Source organism: Mus caroli, unplaced genomic scaffold (assembly GCF_978045245.1).
Source record: "Mus caroli unplaced genomic scaffold, Mus_caroli_1 scaffold_3, whole genome shotgun sequence".
Lineage (NCBI taxonomy): Eukaryota > Metazoa > Chordata > Mammalia > Rodentia > Muridae > Mus > Mus caroli.
This window is the reverse complement of record NW_028227258.1, coordinates 141,986,170-142,003,455: the sequence shown is the minus strand read 5'-3', so window position 1 is coordinate 142,003,455 and position 17,286 is coordinate 141,986,170. Positions and strand designations below refer to the sequence as shown.

Sequence of the window (17,286 nt, the reverse complement as noted above, 5' to 3'; positions counted from 1 at the left end):
CAGCCCACGTGTGCAAGCATGCACATGCACTCCCTATAAAATTAAAAATCTAAATTCCTGGGAGAATCTTGAGCACTCTTATTTTTTAATAACTATTTTGACATCTTTACTTTTTGGACCGCTAGTTATTAAGTCTTAATATATGCATATGCATTTTATATACACATAAATGCATATGTATATAAAACACACTATGTATGTCAGATACTAACTGAACATAACCAGACATGTAACTCTTGGTTAATTTAGGTGAAGTTCGAACTTATACATGGCAAATTCCAGAAAGATCAGGGGCTGGAAGAGAGGATTCAGCTTGTATCCCATGGGCTTATTACTCAACTGTGGATCGAGTTAAGGTAAACTTTAAACCATCTCTTCTCTAAGACTTTCCAGATAGACACAGAAGAATGTAACTGAAAGCAGGTACAGCTACCAGAGTTTTCCTGTGCTTCAGTCTGTCAAAATCCCAGGAATATAAATTGCTCTCTAATCTAGTTCAGTTTACACTTTTAGTCTGTTTGCTTTTAAATATAGCTATAATTATCTCATACCTGCTGATTATTGATAGCACCTAATAAAAATTTAAAACCAATGTATTTTAGGTTTCTTTTGATATGAAAACATATTAAATGCAAAGAACTGAGATGTGTAGCTTCAGAGTTCTTTGCAAACCCAACAGCTAATCAGAACTGTGGGTATTGTTAAATAAAATATTGTAAAGACAAAAACACCCAATGGCCACCTCAAGTACAGTGGTCTGCAGAACTAAATCCTGACCAGAATTTCTTCCCAGTTCCTGAGCTGTCAATGCAGCTGCCTGCTGGTCAGCTACACCAGAAATCCCCAGATGTAGGGACCCTTCTAAAAGGGTCTTCCTCTACCTCCTTTACTTCCTACTGTGAAAAACAGCAGCATATCTGCTACATATTTGCAAGAAAGACTAGATCCAGCCCATGCTTGCTCTTTGGTAGCAGATGTGCAGGTTGATCTTCATCAAATGAGGGGTTGGGGGAAGTCCCAGAATCTGTTGCTTTCCTGTGTGGATCCTGTTCCCCTAACTGAGCTGCTTTGTCTGGCTTCAGTGGGAGAGGCCTAATCCTGCAGTGACTTGATGTGCCAGGGTAGGGTGATTCCAAGGGAGCCCTCCCCTTTCTCAGAGAAGGGGAGGAGGGATGGACGAGAGGCTGAATATGGGAAGGATGAGGGTGGGGGAGCTGTGATTGGGATGGAGAGCAAAATACATAAATTAAACAAACAAACAGCACAAGTACCACTCTTACCAGTTCACTCAGGTAGGAATTTGGAAGCACTTTTCTTACCCAGACAATTTGACCCTACAATTGTTCAGCCCACTCCTTTCTCGTCAGTTTTTGTAATCTGTTTCAACTGCTGCCTCCCAAGCTACATTCTCCCCTAAGTCTTCCTTCATTTGACCAACATGACTGGACTAAAATGTGGTTTTGCTGTCTGTCATTCCCCCGTCCAACGTCTCAGAAACTACTGATGACACAACTTGAATTTCATTAGTAAGATACAGCCCAAGGATGATGCAAGACACAATCTGCCATCACTGACACCTGGCCACACAGAACTCCTCAGGTGTTTAAGGGTTAATTGTGGTCTTTCACATGGGTATTCATTAGCACTCACAGCATTCTCCATGACAGTAGACAACTTCCTTGGCTTCTACACATTTCTTCTATTCCTATATGAGCTCCTATAGTAAAAGGCTTTATTTCATTCAGCCATGGATGTATAGTAACTGGTAGCATGCCTGGCTCATCACGATGAGTTTATGAAATAAACAACAAGCACTGTTCATTTAGATAGCTCATTAGTTAGGCCAATTTTTGGCCGCTGGACGGATCCAAGTTCCACACCACCCACATAACCTACCTACTATTCATCACTGTTTCAACGTAACCACACCAAGTGTGAAGATACTAGCGTGGTGGCATCCCTTTGGGCTAGGTACGCACTACAATCAGCCCCTCCAAAATGGCTGGGATTGTGGATAAGGACCCAGCTCTCTGAAGTCCTGACCAGCACACTTCCAGGGTAACTGTAGTTTCTGTTTGTTTGCAGGATCTCTATAGTGGGCTAATAGGCCCATTGATTGTTTGTCGGAAGTCTTATGTGAAAGTATTCAATCCTAAAAAGAAAATGGAGTTTTTCCTTTTGTTTCTAGTATTTGATGAGAATGAATCTTGGTACTTAGATGATAACATCAAAAGATACTCTGAACACCCTGAGAAAGTAAACAAAGACAACGAGGAATTCCTAGAGAGCAATAAAATGCATGGTATGAGATACTATTCTAAGCCACCTTCCTTTTTTACCCTTTCCTTCTTTCAAAGAAAATCATATTGTAGGGCTGTTTTATTTTAAAATATTGTGATGTAAAATTCTGTTCAGAACCAAACTGCACTATGTTTAAAGTCTTTACTAATTTTTCTCCCAATTCCAAGCCCTCCTTCCCTTTTAAGTAAACCCGCAATCATATAAAGTAACTTGAAAAGTAGCAGTGATACCATTGAACTTGAACTGTTTTCCCCACCCATGGGGTTAACATGACCCATAGCTCTGTCATGTTAACCTAGCAATTTCCTGTTACTGCTACGGGTTAAGATTATTCTGAAATATATTACATTTCCCTCAGCTATTAATGGGAAAATGTTTGGAAACCTACAAGGCCTCACAATGCACGTGAAAGATGAAGTCAACTGGTATGTGATGGGAATGGGCAATGAAATAGACCTGCACACTGTACACTTCCATGGCCACAGCTTCCAATACAAGGTAAGAGCTGCAGTAGCACTCAGTCCTGCTCTGCTTAACATGTTCTGACTCAAGGCAACAATGCATTCCATGGAGATCCCCGTAAAAAGAGAAACTGGCCCAGCTCTGCAGTCTCCACTGACACAGCAGCCTCCTCACAACTTGGGCTCCTCCTTACACTTGCAGGCTTTCCTGTCTTTTGTAGTTCTGCTCACACATTCTCAATGGAATGGCTGACAGAGAAGGCAGAAGTCTTCACACAAGGGTGAGGCAGCAGAGATAGAACAAAACTTCACTATAGCCCTGTCCATGCTACATTCTCTCTTAAATTGTGGGAGGTTAACACTTAGGTGTCAAGCAACTGACACCCCAGAACACAATTCTACTACGCTTCACTTAAGGAAAGCAACCATCCTCTTGAAGACGCAGGGTTTTTTTTTTTTTTTTCTGTTTCTAAATTAATGTAGAAAGTGCACAAGCTACCAAACAAAAACAAATTTAAAAACAGGCATACTAAAGATTTTATAATATATGCTGCTTTCTATACATATATCATGAATGGATTTTCAGTATTATTTCCACAAAAACATGCCAGCAACATATTTGAGTATCATTTAGATTGTCTATCAGTTTCCTCTTCTGCTTCCCTTACACTTTCTTTGCCTTACAGTTTCATAAACAAAATAGTCTATAAATCCAAGTACAAGTGAAGGTTGATGTGGGACTAGTTTGCTTGCTCTGTGTAGATCAAGTCTCTGACAGAGAGGCAAGCCCGAACTGTGGCAATCACTAGGCTTAGTCCTGACTAATGAAGGCCTTCTTTCTCATTTTCCTTGATGCCCTAGAGTTCTGAGGCTTTAGGTAAGAACCACAAATTTCAGAACATAAAATATGGAGGGGTTATCTTTTTAAAATCTGTTTTTCTAATATTTTGAGCTAGCTAATTAAAGGCTATTAAATAAACTCTCATATTTGTTGTTTTTCTAATAAAGCACAGGGGAATATACAGTTCTGATGTCTTTGACCTTTTCCCTGGAACATACCAAACCCTAGAAATGTTTCCCCAAACACCTGGAACCTGGTTACTCCACTGCCACGTGACTGACCATGTCCATGCTGGGATGGCAACTACCTACACTGTTTTACCAGTAGAACAAGGTAAATCAAGATGAATATCCAGGTAGTATCTCTAGATATACATTATGAATGCTTTGCCTAAATACATCTCCCAGTATTAGGGCACTTGTGAACTGGCTGTCCTGGTGCCTTCCTTCTCGCCTCTAAATAAGAATGTTTTACTGCTATAAGTACACACAGACACATAGATGCACACCCATGTGCACATACACAGAGTATAGAACAATTCATGATTTTTAGGAATACAAACCAACAACAAAATGTACACAAAAAGGAAATTCCAGCACTATAGTTTACAGGCTTTGATAGGTCTTTTGAGTTGAGAATTATTGGAATTAGAAATGGCAAATCTAATGGAGGAAATTACAGGTCGAGTATGCTTCTTCCTTAAAAATAAAAGGAGTAGGCAGGCGTGTGTGTATTTACTTGAGTATGTGGGTGTGTGCATGTGTATGCATATATGCATTTGTACAAGTGTCCATACATGTGTGTGACTGTGTTGTGTATATGTTTATGAGTGTGCATGTACAGGAACCCTAGGGACAAAGTCCATGTTTCTGTCCATGTTAGGTAAGACTATTACTAGTGAGTTGCGTTTTCAGTCCAAGTATTGCAAATCTAAGTCACTCAAGATTACACCTTATCATAAATAAACTTTTCATCCTGCTCTTACACCCACCAACATCTTTTTGGAAAAATAAAACTACTTTCACTAGAGCAGTTACTGGTAATACAAAACTACCTAAGACTCAAAATAAAGCAAATAAACTGCTGGGTTTAATACCAATAACTTGACCAAAGTAAAAAGGCTAAGAAAGAAAATGAGTCTCTAAGCAGTCTAAATGAAAATAAAAATGAGTCTAAAACAATCTCTAAATCAGTCTTCTCAACTTGTGTGTTGCAACCCTTTCTGGGGTCCAAGGATCCCTTCACAGGGGTTGCCTAAGAGCATCTGAAAACACAGAAATGTCCATTATGACTAATAATAATAGTAGCAAAATTAAAGTTATTAAGTAACAAAAATAAATTCATGGTTGGAGGTCACAAAAGGAGGAATTGTATTAATGGCTTGCAGTGTTACAAGGTTGAGAGCCTTTTTCTAAATAAACAAGCTTGCAGGGCTAGTGAAATGGCTCAGCAGTTAGGAACACTGGCTGCTTTTCCAGATCAGGGTTCAATTCCCAGCACCTAAATGCTCACAACCCCCTGGGACTCCAGTTGTGTATTGTAACTCCAGTTCTAGGGAATCTAAAGCCCTCTTCTGGACTCTGTGGAAACAATGTATGCACACACACACACACACACACACACAAGCAATACACCCATACCAAAGAAAGAAAAGTGGGGAGGAAAGGAGAGGGAGGAAAAGGAAGGAAGGAAGGAAAGGAAGAGGAGGAAGAGGAGGAGGAAGAAGGAAGAGGAGGGGGAGGAAGAGGAGGAAGGAGCACTTGAGAATCTATGTATGCATATGTTTAGCACCAGGAGATACTGCCACAGGCTGGTCCTGCACATAACAACACTGGCATCGCCCATGTCTAACAAACATGGGGGAAGGAGAGAGGCAATGGCTGTTTAAGAAGAAGAGTGGTTTTACAACAGTAGAGGAAATTATAGAACAAATAACCAATGTGAAAAAAAGAACATGGAAAATATTCAAAAGAAATTTGACTTTGACAAGAAAAGATATTATATAGGACTGAAAGAAAGAGTAGCAGAAAAAAGTAGAAAAATAGGGAGCCATGCTTATAAATCTAAATCTTTAAATGAGTTAGATAAAGCTGTGGGGAAACCTACATCAACTCAACATCTCAAAAAAACAAAAAACAAAAACAAACAAACAAAAAAGCACTGCCTTTCATTACACAGACAGAAGCATACAGAAATAAAATGGAACCCTTTGACATCATGCATGGTGACAACTGTCTCTTCAAGGAAAAAAAAATAATTAAAAATAGTGGCTAATCTACCATTGTAAATTTGATGTTTCTTTTTCCCTATCAGAAGAAACACACAAAGACCTCCTTTGAGTGTAAAGTGTAAAAGGCACTTTTATTGAACTATAACTGCTGTCAGATCATGTTTATGATACAAACTATAATGGGAAAGCTGGCTTAGTAGGAAATTCCTCAAAACAGACTATACACACCTTCAATTCTAGCTAAATAGTCAAGTCTACTACAATACTCTGGTGAATATCTAAATCCATTCATCTGACAAAGTAGAATTTTTTAAATAGCTTTTGGACATAATTTAAGACTCATAAAAAGGGGTACAGAAGGAGAATGGAGAATTCCCACAAACCTTCCTTCCATACTTATATAGTTACCTTTGCCACCTTCTTCTCTCCACCTCCCCTCCTGCGCTCCCTTGTATTTCTTTCACATGTCTGTGTGCAAATATGTATATTTATATTTCATAAATGTCTTATGTGTAACCATCATCATTGCCAAGAATTTCTTTTAAAATGATTAAAAGCTATAGCTCTTTTTCAGATGTCAACAGCCAACCCATCAGATTCTATTCTATACACAAAACGAAAAATCCCAGCTCGTACAAAGACCCTAGGGAACAGCTTCTTACTTTAGTCTTTAACATCACTGACTTCTTTTTGTTTGAAATTTAATTTTATGTGCACGGATCTTTTGCCTGCAATTATGCCTGTGCACCAAGTACGTACCTGGCAACCATACAGTCCTAAAAAGGCACCAAATCCCCTGGAACTGGACTTACAGATGGCTGTGAGCCAGCATGTGGGTACTGGGAACCAAACCCAGGTCCAGTCCCCTCAGTGACATTTTGCCACCTTGTAGACTTTTCCATGTGAAGTCACTCAGTGTCTCCTTGTCAGGCTCAGGCGACACACTGAGGGCCCTGATGTGCTCATCCGCTACCAGGAAGCTTTGCATCCTAATGTGCCCATCCCTGCGGAACTCTGAGCTGTGGGGAATATGGTATCTGCCAAGTATGGCATCAATATGGTATCTGCTTCCACTGTACATTTATTATTTTTTCTCCTTTATGATTGGGATCTTCTGCAAAGGAGAAAATACATTTTCTTTAATTAAGGCAGTAGTACTAAAATGGAAGATTTTTAAACATCTGAAAGATAAATAAATTAAGAATTAATCAAAGTAGCAAGTATTTAAAAAAAAACAGGAATACATGTAAAGCACCCATGTACAGACTTTTTAACCATATAAAACACACCATTTTAAGTAATCATCTTACAATTTCTTTTTCTATAGAGACTAAGTCTGGCTGAATGAAATAAATTGGCGATAAGTGGAAAACAAGAACAATGAGTCATTTCAAACATTTCAAAAAAAATCCAAGCTACACAACTGTTCATCTGCGAGGAACTTGGTAATCCTACAGATGGACAGATCAACAGACTGATTCATGCCATGCATTTGTTCGCTGGGTAACAGAATCACTTGACACAGCCCACTTATCTGCACTGAAAGGACTCTGGCTCTTTAAGCTCTCACCTTTCTTACTCTCATCTCTAGCCCTCCTTCTCCTACCCCCACCCCCAACATGGCTATGGCCAGTCTCTCTCCTCTTTCTACCTTCTCTCTTTCTCCCTGCCTTTCTACAATAAAGCTCTAAAACCATTAAAAAAAATTAAAAAAAAAAAAGAAAAGGACTCTGCAAAGTGGCACCAAATAAACAAACACATGATGAGATGCTGTCCTTGGCTGTCTCACAGGATCACTGTAAAGTTTACTAAACTGTCTGCAACTCTTCCCTTCTCACTAAGTCTCCTAACAAACCATGGGGTTAGGGGGTACGGAAAAGAAGGAAAAATGAAGACACCAAGATGCACTTTGTAAAAGTCTGAAAAACAGTCAAAGGATGCTAACTGAAAATAAAGTCAGAATCCAATAATGTTAAATTTTGAAAAAAATGAAATGCAGATTATAAAGTAATAAATTTAAAAATGCCAATAAGAGAATTTCAAATCAGGGTTCCATAAGACACTGTTGAGATTTTGCAGAGCCTTACTGGGTTCCTGGGCTCTGGCAATGCGCTGGACTTGGACACTACAATCAGCAACAACAGGTTACCAGAAGGGCTGCAGTAACTGGCTGAGAGTACTGGCCACTCCTGTAGCAGACCTAGGCTCAGGTACCCACATCAGGCAGCTCCTTTTCTGGCCTCCTTGGGTTCCTGCATGCACATGACTCACATACATATACTCAGGCCTACACACATACACATAAAACAAAATACACCTTTATGCAGGTCAGTAAAGATGAAAAGAATGGGAAGATAAAATCTAAAAATACAAAAATCAACAGGGACAATGTTTTATTTTTTTTTCTTAATACCTAAAGAATTACCTGACATAAGATAAAATCTTCAGAAAACAAATGTTAGCTTTCAAAACACAATGTAACTTTTCCAATTTCCTCCACTTCTAATTCTTCAGAGTTGTAAAACTAGAATTAAAAATATTACAAATGCCGTTGTCCTTCTCATTTAGAATACATACTTAAAACCACCTTAACTTTTTTTAATTAGATATTTTCTTCATTTACATTTCAAATGCTATCCCCAAAGCCCCTATACCCTCCCCCCAACCTATCCACTCCTACTTCCTGGGCCTGGCATTCCCCTGTACTGGGGCATATGATCTTCGCAATACCAAGGGCCTCTCCTCCCATTGATGGCCAACTAGGCCATCCTCTGCTACATATGCAACTAGAGACACAACTCTAGGGGTACTGGTTAGTTCATATTGTTGTTCCACCTATAGGGTTGCAGACCCCTTTAGCTCCTTGGGTACTTTCTCTAGCTCCTCCATTAGGGGCCCTGTGTGCCATCCAATAGATGACTGTGAGCATCCACTTCTGTATTTGCCAGGCACTGGCATAGCCTCACAAGAGACAGCTATATCAGGGTCCTTTCAGCAAAATCTTGCTGCCCTATGCAATAGTGTCTGGGTTTGGTGGCTGATTATGGGATGGATCCCCGGGTGGGACAGTCTCTGGATGGTCCTTCCTTCCATCTCAGCTCCAAACTTGGTCTCTGTAACTCCTTCCATGGGTATTTTGTTCCCAATTCTAAGAAGGGGCGATGTATCCACACTTTGGTCGTCCTTCTTCTTGAGTTTCATGTGTTTTGCAAATTGTATCTTGGGTAGTCTAAGTTTCTGAGCTAATATCCACTTATCAGTGAGTGCATACCATGTGTGTTCTTTTGTGATTGTGTTACCTCACTCAGGATGATATCCTCCAGATCCATCCATTTGCCTAAGAATTTCATTAATTCATTGTTTTTACCTTAACTTAAAAAAACTTTTTTTTCATCCTTGAAGCTCATTCTAAATGTACATCTTTTTTTTATATATAAAAGAATTTAAAAGTTTATATTTTACTTATAATGCTGAATTAACTAAGGGACTTTGATTTTCAGGTTATTTCTGAATATTTTCAGAAGTTTAAATATTTATTTTTAATTTTTTACACTCTATATTTCATCCCTCCCTGGCCCCCACTGTCCCCATTCACCCTCATACTGCTCCACATCCCACACCTCCTCCCCACCCACCCCCACCCCAGTCTCCATGTGGATGCCCCACCCCACCACCCGACCTGACCTCTAAACTCCCTGGGGCCTCCAGTCTCTTGAGGGTTAGGTGCTTCATCTCTAAATGAGCACAGACCTGGTAGTCCTCTACTGTATGTGTGTTGGGGACTTCATATCAGCTGGTGTATGCTGCCGGTTTGGTGGTCCAGTGTTTGAGAGATCTCAGGGGGCCAGATTAATTGAGACTGCTGGTCCTCCTACAGGATCGCCTTCTCCTCAGCTTCTTTCAGCCTTTCCTAATTCAACAACAGGGGTCAGCTGCTTCTGTCCATTGGTTGGGTGCAAATATCTGCATCTGACTCTTTCAGCTGCTTTTTGGGTCTTTCGGAGGCCAGTCATGATAGATCCCTTTTTGTGAACACTCCATAGTCTCAGTAATAGTGTCAGGCCTTGGGACCTCCCCTTGAGCTGGATCCCACTTTGGGCCTGTCGCTGTACCTTCTTTTCCTCAGGCTCCTCTCCATTTCCACCCCTGTAATTCTTTCAGACAGGAACAATTATGGGTCAGAGGTGTGACTGTGGGATGGCAACCCCCATCCCTCATTTGATGTCCCGTCTTCCTGCTGGAGGTGGGCTCTATAAGTTCCCTCTCACTACTGTCAGACAGTTCATCTAAGGTCCCTCCCTTTGAGTCCTGAGAGTCTCTCACCTCCCAGGTCTCTGGTGCATTCTGGAAGGTCCCCCCAACCTCCTATTTCCTGAGGTTGCCTGCTTTCCTTCTTCCTGCTGGCCCTCAGGGCTTCAGTCCTTTTCCCTCACATGCTTTTCATCTTTATTAACCTGCAGAAAGATGTTTCTAGTGCGATAAGCTTAAGATTTGAAAATATGATAGAGGGATAGAGGTAATCTATGCAAACCCCATCCGATCCAATGGTGATACCTACATTTCTCCCCGTGTGCAGATATAAAACATTCTTAGAAAGACCAACACTGGGGGATTTCTTTTCACAGGGTTGAGTCCAATTTTGCACACTACTTTTCTATATAATTGTATATTGAAATGTTTGTGAATAAAATAGGGCTTATAAGAAAAAAAAGAACTTTTAAAGAAAACCAAATCAAGCAAACAAATAAACATAGGAAATTATTAGACAGATTTGAATATCATGATAATTTTTTATTTTCTCGTATACTATGGGTTGAAAGGATAGGGTATATACATATAAAGAATAGAAACAAGACTTTGGCTGAAAATATGTGTAAACAAGTCATGTTAACAGTCAAACAAGAGTCCATTTATCTGATTCTGAGAGAAAGATACCATGAGTTTCAGAAGTAGTTCCACAGCCAAGTATGTGGTCTTTCACTGGGGTGGCACATTAAATCTTTTTTATACTTACATAAAAATACAAACTAGTAACCCAGAAGATAAATCTGTAACAATCAAGATATTATTTGACAAGTAAGAAGGGCATTTGAGCAATTTGTGATGCATTTCCTTCCAATGACCCTAGGTGGACATGATTGTCATGCCTTCAGCACTGAGGCCAAGCTATTTCTCACAATAGAAGCCTGAGTCTGGTTTGGAAATTACATTTGTGGCCTTTTGCACCTATAAGGCTCGCACAGATTGAGGTCAGCACAAGGTTCATGGTACCAGACTCACACAGAATAGAGTAAAAAAAAATAAATAAATAAAAACCAAAAGGAAATACATGTGAAGTGACCTTATATTTTGAAGATTTTTACATTTTAGACAAGTAAATGGGATCAGGTTATCGATTAAGCTAACAGCTACAATTACAGGGTAAGCAGCTACAATACATATTAACACAAACCTTTGAGTTTATTTTATCTAAGGCAGAGCATTCAAAGTGCAGTAACTTATGCCACTATGCTGCAAAGGATACCATCAAGTTAGTGATTTCTTCCGGCTGCAGAAAAGGAGGTAGGGCAGGAAAAATGCTGCCGCCCCATCTTCTGGGAGAACACTCAAGAAATCCCTCAGGTCCAGTCCCACAGCAATAACTGACAAGGTTTCTGTTTGTGGAAAAGAAGAACTCATGAGAAACAACTAAAAGTCCAATTTGGTTTTCCAATTTTTGTTCTTAATGATTCAAAGTTCCTTCAAGTAACAAAATGAATTATAAAAGTAAGAAAATAGAATTAGTTCATACTTAATTTATTCCTTCTAACACCCTTCAATATTTATTTTTTGTTTAGCCCCTGGAATTTGAGTTACTAAACCACTAGTAGATTGCGACATTACCTTTTAGTCAATTCTACCATTTACAAATAAAACATTCTATCATGCTGACTTAATTTTAGAACTGTAGTTAGTATATAAAGATTGTTTGCTAGGACAGTAATACCATTAATTACTAGAAAACATTTTCCTATAGGTTCCTGTCTATAATGAGATTTTCATGTTACTAATAATCATAAACATTTTATGATGACCATATAGCTTTTCTTCTACATAGTAAAGTGCTCTAAAAACATTTTCAATATTAAGGAATTTAATGGGGTTGGGGATTCAACAGCAACAGAACTCTTGTATGAATTCAATCCTCAGCACCAATGAAAGAGCACAGGGCAGTGGCAGGGGTTGGAGGTGTTGCCAAACATTTTCAAGAAGATAATTAGATAATTTTATGTTTCTATTCTTTCTTAGTTAGTGTTGCCCTACCCTATTGACAATGCCTTCAGAGAGTTGGGTAGACAGCTTGATTCGTGTAGTGCTTCCTGAACAAGCTTGAAGACCTGCGCACTCAATCCCCTGTACCCATGTAAGAGAAAGTCAGGCACTGCAGCACACCTTAATACAAGATCTGGGAAGGCAAAGATAGGTGGATCCCTACAACTCCCTGTCCAGCCAGCTTAGCCTGGTTAGTTAGCCACAGGTTCCATGCGACTAGCCCCAGTGAGACCCCGTCTCAAACAAAGAAAAAGAAAAAGAAAAAGAAAAAGAAAAAGAAAAAGAAAAAGAAAAAGAAAAAAAAAAAAAAGAAAGCTAATGGTGCTGGAGGAATGATGACCAAAACTGCAAAACTGACCTTTGTCCTGTCCACATAGATGCACACATGCCCTCATTCATTCTACAAAAATAAATGAATAAATAATAAGAATGTCTTCAAGATCGTGTTGTCCTAAGAAGCATTCTGTTCTTTAATGTCTACTCATACGTCAGCATCATCTCCAGTCATCTGTCAATCTAAATCACCCTTCACACACTGAAATTAAACAACACAGCACTGACATATGGAAAATCTTTTAGCTTTGCAGTCAGATATATCTGAGAAGAGATGGAGAATCTTCAGCTGAAATGCTGAGTGACTTTAAGAATGTTACTCAGGGTCTGCATATATGGATCTGTGGCTAAGAACCCCTGCTACTCTTCCAGAGGACCTCAGTTTGGTTTCCAACACTCATGTCAGGTAGCTTACAACCTCTAGTAATTCCATGTCTACACTGAAACCTTGGGTCTCTGAGGCTACCTACATGCATATACATATACCCACATGCAGATACACACACAGAGACATATACAGAGAAAGGTGCACGTGTGCATACATACACACACACACACACACACACACACACACACACACACACGCACCTACATATAATTTAAAATCCTGGTACCATATGCTAGCTTCCACGGTTCCTGTGAGAATTACAATAGAATACTTCTCTCACATAAAAGATGATCTTAATAAACAGCAACCACTAACTAGTTGAAAAACTCATACAAGAGACATAAATTATTAATATTTTTCCTATCAAATATTCTACTTACCTAAATGTGGAGCCTGTAAATAGTAGTCTGTATATAATAACTTATACTGAGGATAAGTACTGAGCAGTTACAAAGTCAGTAAAAATATCACCACTGTTCAATTCTCTTCTCCTACCAGTGAGGCCCTAATATAAATTATAACTATATGAATAAGGTTAAAACCTTAAACGTACAGAGTATTTTAAAAGCTCCTCCTAACCTCTCACTTGGTTCTTCCTGAATGAAGAGTAGAGTAATGTTTTTATTTACTTAATCCAGGCATCATACCAACGAGGATATACTGATGGGTATAATAGGTTCAGTTGGAGAAACTGAAGTAAGAAAAGATTAGGGGTCAGAGAGTGCAATTAGCTGTCTCAGCAGGTAGAGTGTGTGCCACACAAATGACCTGAGTTCAATCCCCAGAACCACAAAAAATGTAGAAGTTCAGGACCAACTCCAAAGTTGCTTTCTAACTTCCACATGTGCATCATGGCACATGCATATATATGTGCACACACAATAAAGAAGCAAACAAACAAACAAACAAAATATAAAAATGTGGGTTGGAGATGTGGTTCAGTGGGAAGCGAACTTGCCATGCAAGCAAGATGACTGCTAGTGGCAGAACCCACATGAAAATCCAAGTGGGCTTGGCAGCACTCCTGGAACTCCAGCGCCTTGAGAAGCAGGAGACAGGTTTTCCAGTGCAAGTCAACTTGCCAGCACTTTAGTGAGAACAGCAAACACCAGATGGAGACAGTGTCTCAATCTGTAAGGTGAAGAGTCGTTAAGGAAGACAGATGTTAACACTGGAGCTCTACAGGTATCTGCATATACATCCAAACTCATGCATGAGTGTGCACACCACAGACATCCCTACCCACACAAAGAGATTTAAATGGTTTTCTTTGTTCGACTCATCAGCTACTGAAATCTGTGCTTTATCTAAGGACGACACAGACAGAAGTAAATCTGCATACTTAAAATCCCCAGCGTGTCTAAAATAGATTCACTAAATGTTAGGTAATTCCACTGTCAGGATTATTTTTAGAATATATTACAATATTAAATTTTTACAAAATAGAAGTAGTAGGCTGGTTAAAAGTACTGGCTCATCTTGTAGAGGACCTGGGTTTGGATCATAGCACCCACAACTGTCTATAACACCAGTTCCAGGAAATCTGATGCCCTTTTCTGATACCTGAGGGCAGAACGCATGATATACACACAGAAATGCAGACAAAAAACACTCATACACCTAAAATATGTAAATAAAAATAAATTTAAAAATAGGTCAATATTTCAAAGTCAGTAACAAATGTTTCCTTACATGGGCCACATATTCACTCCCATTTCAATAGGTCTGTATTAGTGCACTGGTTCTTAGCTAGTATAATTCTGTCCTCAGGTGACAGCTGGCCAATATGTGGAGATATTTGTATTTGTTGTAACTTGGGCAGTGAGGATACAGGTAGAAGCCAAAGATGCTGACTAACACTCTTAATGGGAACCCTTCCCAACACACATAATTTTCCAAAGCAATGCAGTAAGTTTGAGTAATAACATCACAGTAGAAAAATAAGAAGGGATGAAGTTGGCTTGTGAGATGGCTCAGTGGATTAAGGCACCTTTTGCCAAGTCTGCAGACCTAAGTTTGATCCTCCAGTTGTCCTTTGACCTCCACATACACACTGCGATGACTCTTCTTGGTTGTCAACTTGACTGAATCCGGAATTAACTAAAAACTCCAACAGTGGGACACACCTGGGAAGGGTTTTTGTTAACTGGATTATTTGAGGTAGGAAGACCAATTAAATCTGGGTCGCTTGAGGTCAAAAGCCTCACCCTAAATTTAGACCCCAGCTTCTTCTGACGACAGCCTGTACAAAGGATCATCTTACAGCCTGTACAAAGGATGATCTGACAGCCTGTACAAAGGATGATCTGACAGCCTGTACAAAGGATGATCTGACAGCCTGTACAAAGGATGATCTGACAGCCTGTACAAAGGATGATCTGACAGCCTGTACAAAGGATCCTCTGACAGCCTGTACAAAGGATGATCTGACAGCCTGTACAAAGGATGATCTGGCAGCCTGTACAAAGGATGATCTGACAGCCTGTACAAAGGATCCTCTGACAGCCTGTACAAAGGATGATCTGACAGCCTGTACAAAGGATCCTCTGACAGCCTGTACAAAGGATGATCTGACAGCCTGTACAAGGATGATCTGACAGCCTGTACAAAGGATGATCTGACAGCCTGTACAAAGGATCCTCTGACAGCCTGTACAAAGGATGATCTGACAGCCTGTACAAAGGATGATCTGGCAGCCTGTACAAAGGATGATCTGACAGCCTGTACAAAGGATGATCTGACAGCCTGTACAAAGGATCATCTTACAGCCTGTACAAAGGATCATCTTACAGCCTGTACAAAGGATGATCTTACAGCCTGTACAAAGGATGATCTGACAGCCTGTACAAAGGATGATCTGACAGCCTGTACAAAGGATCATCTTACAGCCTGTACAAAAGATCCTCTGACAGCCTGTACAAAGGATGATCTGACAGCCTGTACAAAGGATGATCTGACAGCCTGTACAAAGGATCCTCTGACAGCCTGTACAAAGGATGATCTGGCAGCCTGTACAAAGGATGATCTGGCAGCCTGTACAAAGGATGATCTGACAGCCTGTACAAAGGATCCTCTGACAGCCTGTACAAAGGATGATCTGACAGCCTGTACAAAGGATGATCTGACAGCCTGTACAAAGGATGATCTGACAGCCTGTACAAAGGATGATCTGACAGCCTATACAAAGGATGATCTGACAGCCTGTACAAAGGATCATCTTACAGCCTGTACAAAGGATCATCTTACAGCCTGTACAAAGGATGATCTGACAGCCTGTACAAAGGATCCTCTGACAGCCTGTACAAAGGATCATCTTACAGCCTGTACAAAGGATGATCTTACAGCCTGTACAAAGGATGATCTGACAGCCTGTACAAAGGATGATCTGACAGCCTGTACAAAGGATGATCTGACGACAGCCTGTACAAAGGATCCTCTGACAGCCTGTACAAAGGATGATCTGACAGCCTGTACAAAGGATGATCTGGCAGCCTGTACAAAGGATGACCTGACAGCCTGTACAAAGGATCCTCTGACAGCCTGTACAAAGGATGATCTGGCAGCCTGTACAAAGGATGATCTGACAGCCTGTACAAAGGATCCTCTGACAGCCTGTACAAAGGATGATCTGACAGCCTGTACAAAGGATGATCTGACAGCCTGTACAAAGGATCCTCTGACAGCCTGTACAAAGGATCCTCTGACAGCCTGTACAAAGGATCCTCTGACAGCCTGTACAAAGGATGATCTGACAGCCTGTACAAAGGATGATCTGACAGCCTGTACAAAGGATGATCTGACAGCCTGTACAAAGGATCCTCTGACAGCCTGTACAAAGGATCCTCTGACAGCCTGTACAAAGGATCCTCTGACAGCCTGTACAAAGGATGATCTGGCAGCCTGTACAAAGGATGATCTGACAGCCTGTACAAAGGATGATCTGACAGCCTGTACAAAGGATGATCTGACAGCCTGTACAAAGGATCCTCTGACAGCCTGTACAAAGGATGATCTGACAGCCTGTACAAAGGATCATCTTACAGCCTGTACAAAGGATGATCTGACAGCCTGTACAAAGGATCCTCTGACAGCCTGTACAAAGGATGATCTGACAGCCTGTACAAAGGATCATCTGACAGCCTGTACAAAGGATGATCTGACAGCCTGTACAAAGGATGATCTGGCAGCCTGTACAAAGGATGATCTGGCAGCCTGTACAAAGGATGATCTGACAGCCTGTACAAAGGATGATCTGACAGCCTGTACAAAGGATGATCTGGCAGCCTGTACAAAGGATGATCTGACAGCCTGTACAAAGGATCATCTTACAGCCTGTACAAAGGATGATCTGACAGCCTGTACAAAGGATCCTCTGACAGCCTGTACAAAGGATGATCTGACAGCCTGTACAAAGGATGAT

General features: G+C 40.4%; 2 protein-coding genes across 12 annotated transcripts in view; one reads left to right on the top strand and one right to left on the bottom strand.

Moving 5' to 3' along the window:
• Cp (ceruloplasmin) overlaps positions 1–17,286 on the top strand; it is a 59,656-nt gene that overhangs the window by 28,782 nt on the left and 13,588 nt on the right. For 2 of the 3 annotated variants that reach the window (XM_029475374.2, XM_029475373.2), the window contains exons 15-18: positions 250–356; positions 2,086–2,302; positions 2,660–2,799; positions 3,771–3,936. In XM_029475374.2, the coding sequence (XP_029331234.1) occupies positions 250–356; positions 2,086–2,302; positions 2,660–2,799; positions 3,771–3,936 (630 nt within the window). Of the gene's footprint in view, positions 1–249; positions 357–2,085; positions 2,303–2,659; positions 2,800–3,770; positions 3,937–7,160; positions 7,600–17,286 lie in introns of those variants that run through there. The other variant, XM_021158085.3, reaches the window with a different exon arrangement.
• Positions 10,604–17,286, bottom strand: part of Hps3 (HPS3 biogenesis of lysosomal organelles complex 2 subunit 1) — a 43,854-nt gene continuing 37,171 nt past the window's right edge. For 2 of the 9 annotated variants that reach the window (XR_015046789.1, XM_085836008.1), the window contains exons 17-18: positions 12,504–12,545; positions 11,378–11,487 (exon numbers count right to left, since the gene is read on the bottom strand). Coding sequence is in view for 2 of the 9 variants with exons in the window: in XM_085836008.1 (XP_085692134.1) it covers positions 12,541–12,545 (5 nt within the window). In the remaining 7 variants the exon portion in view is untranslated. Of the gene's footprint in view, positions 11,488–12,503; positions 12,546–13,824; positions 13,998–17,286 lie in introns of all 9 variants that reach the window. The other 7 variants (XR_015046788.1, XR_015046786.1, XR_003836219.2 and 4 more) reach the window with 5 other exon arrangements.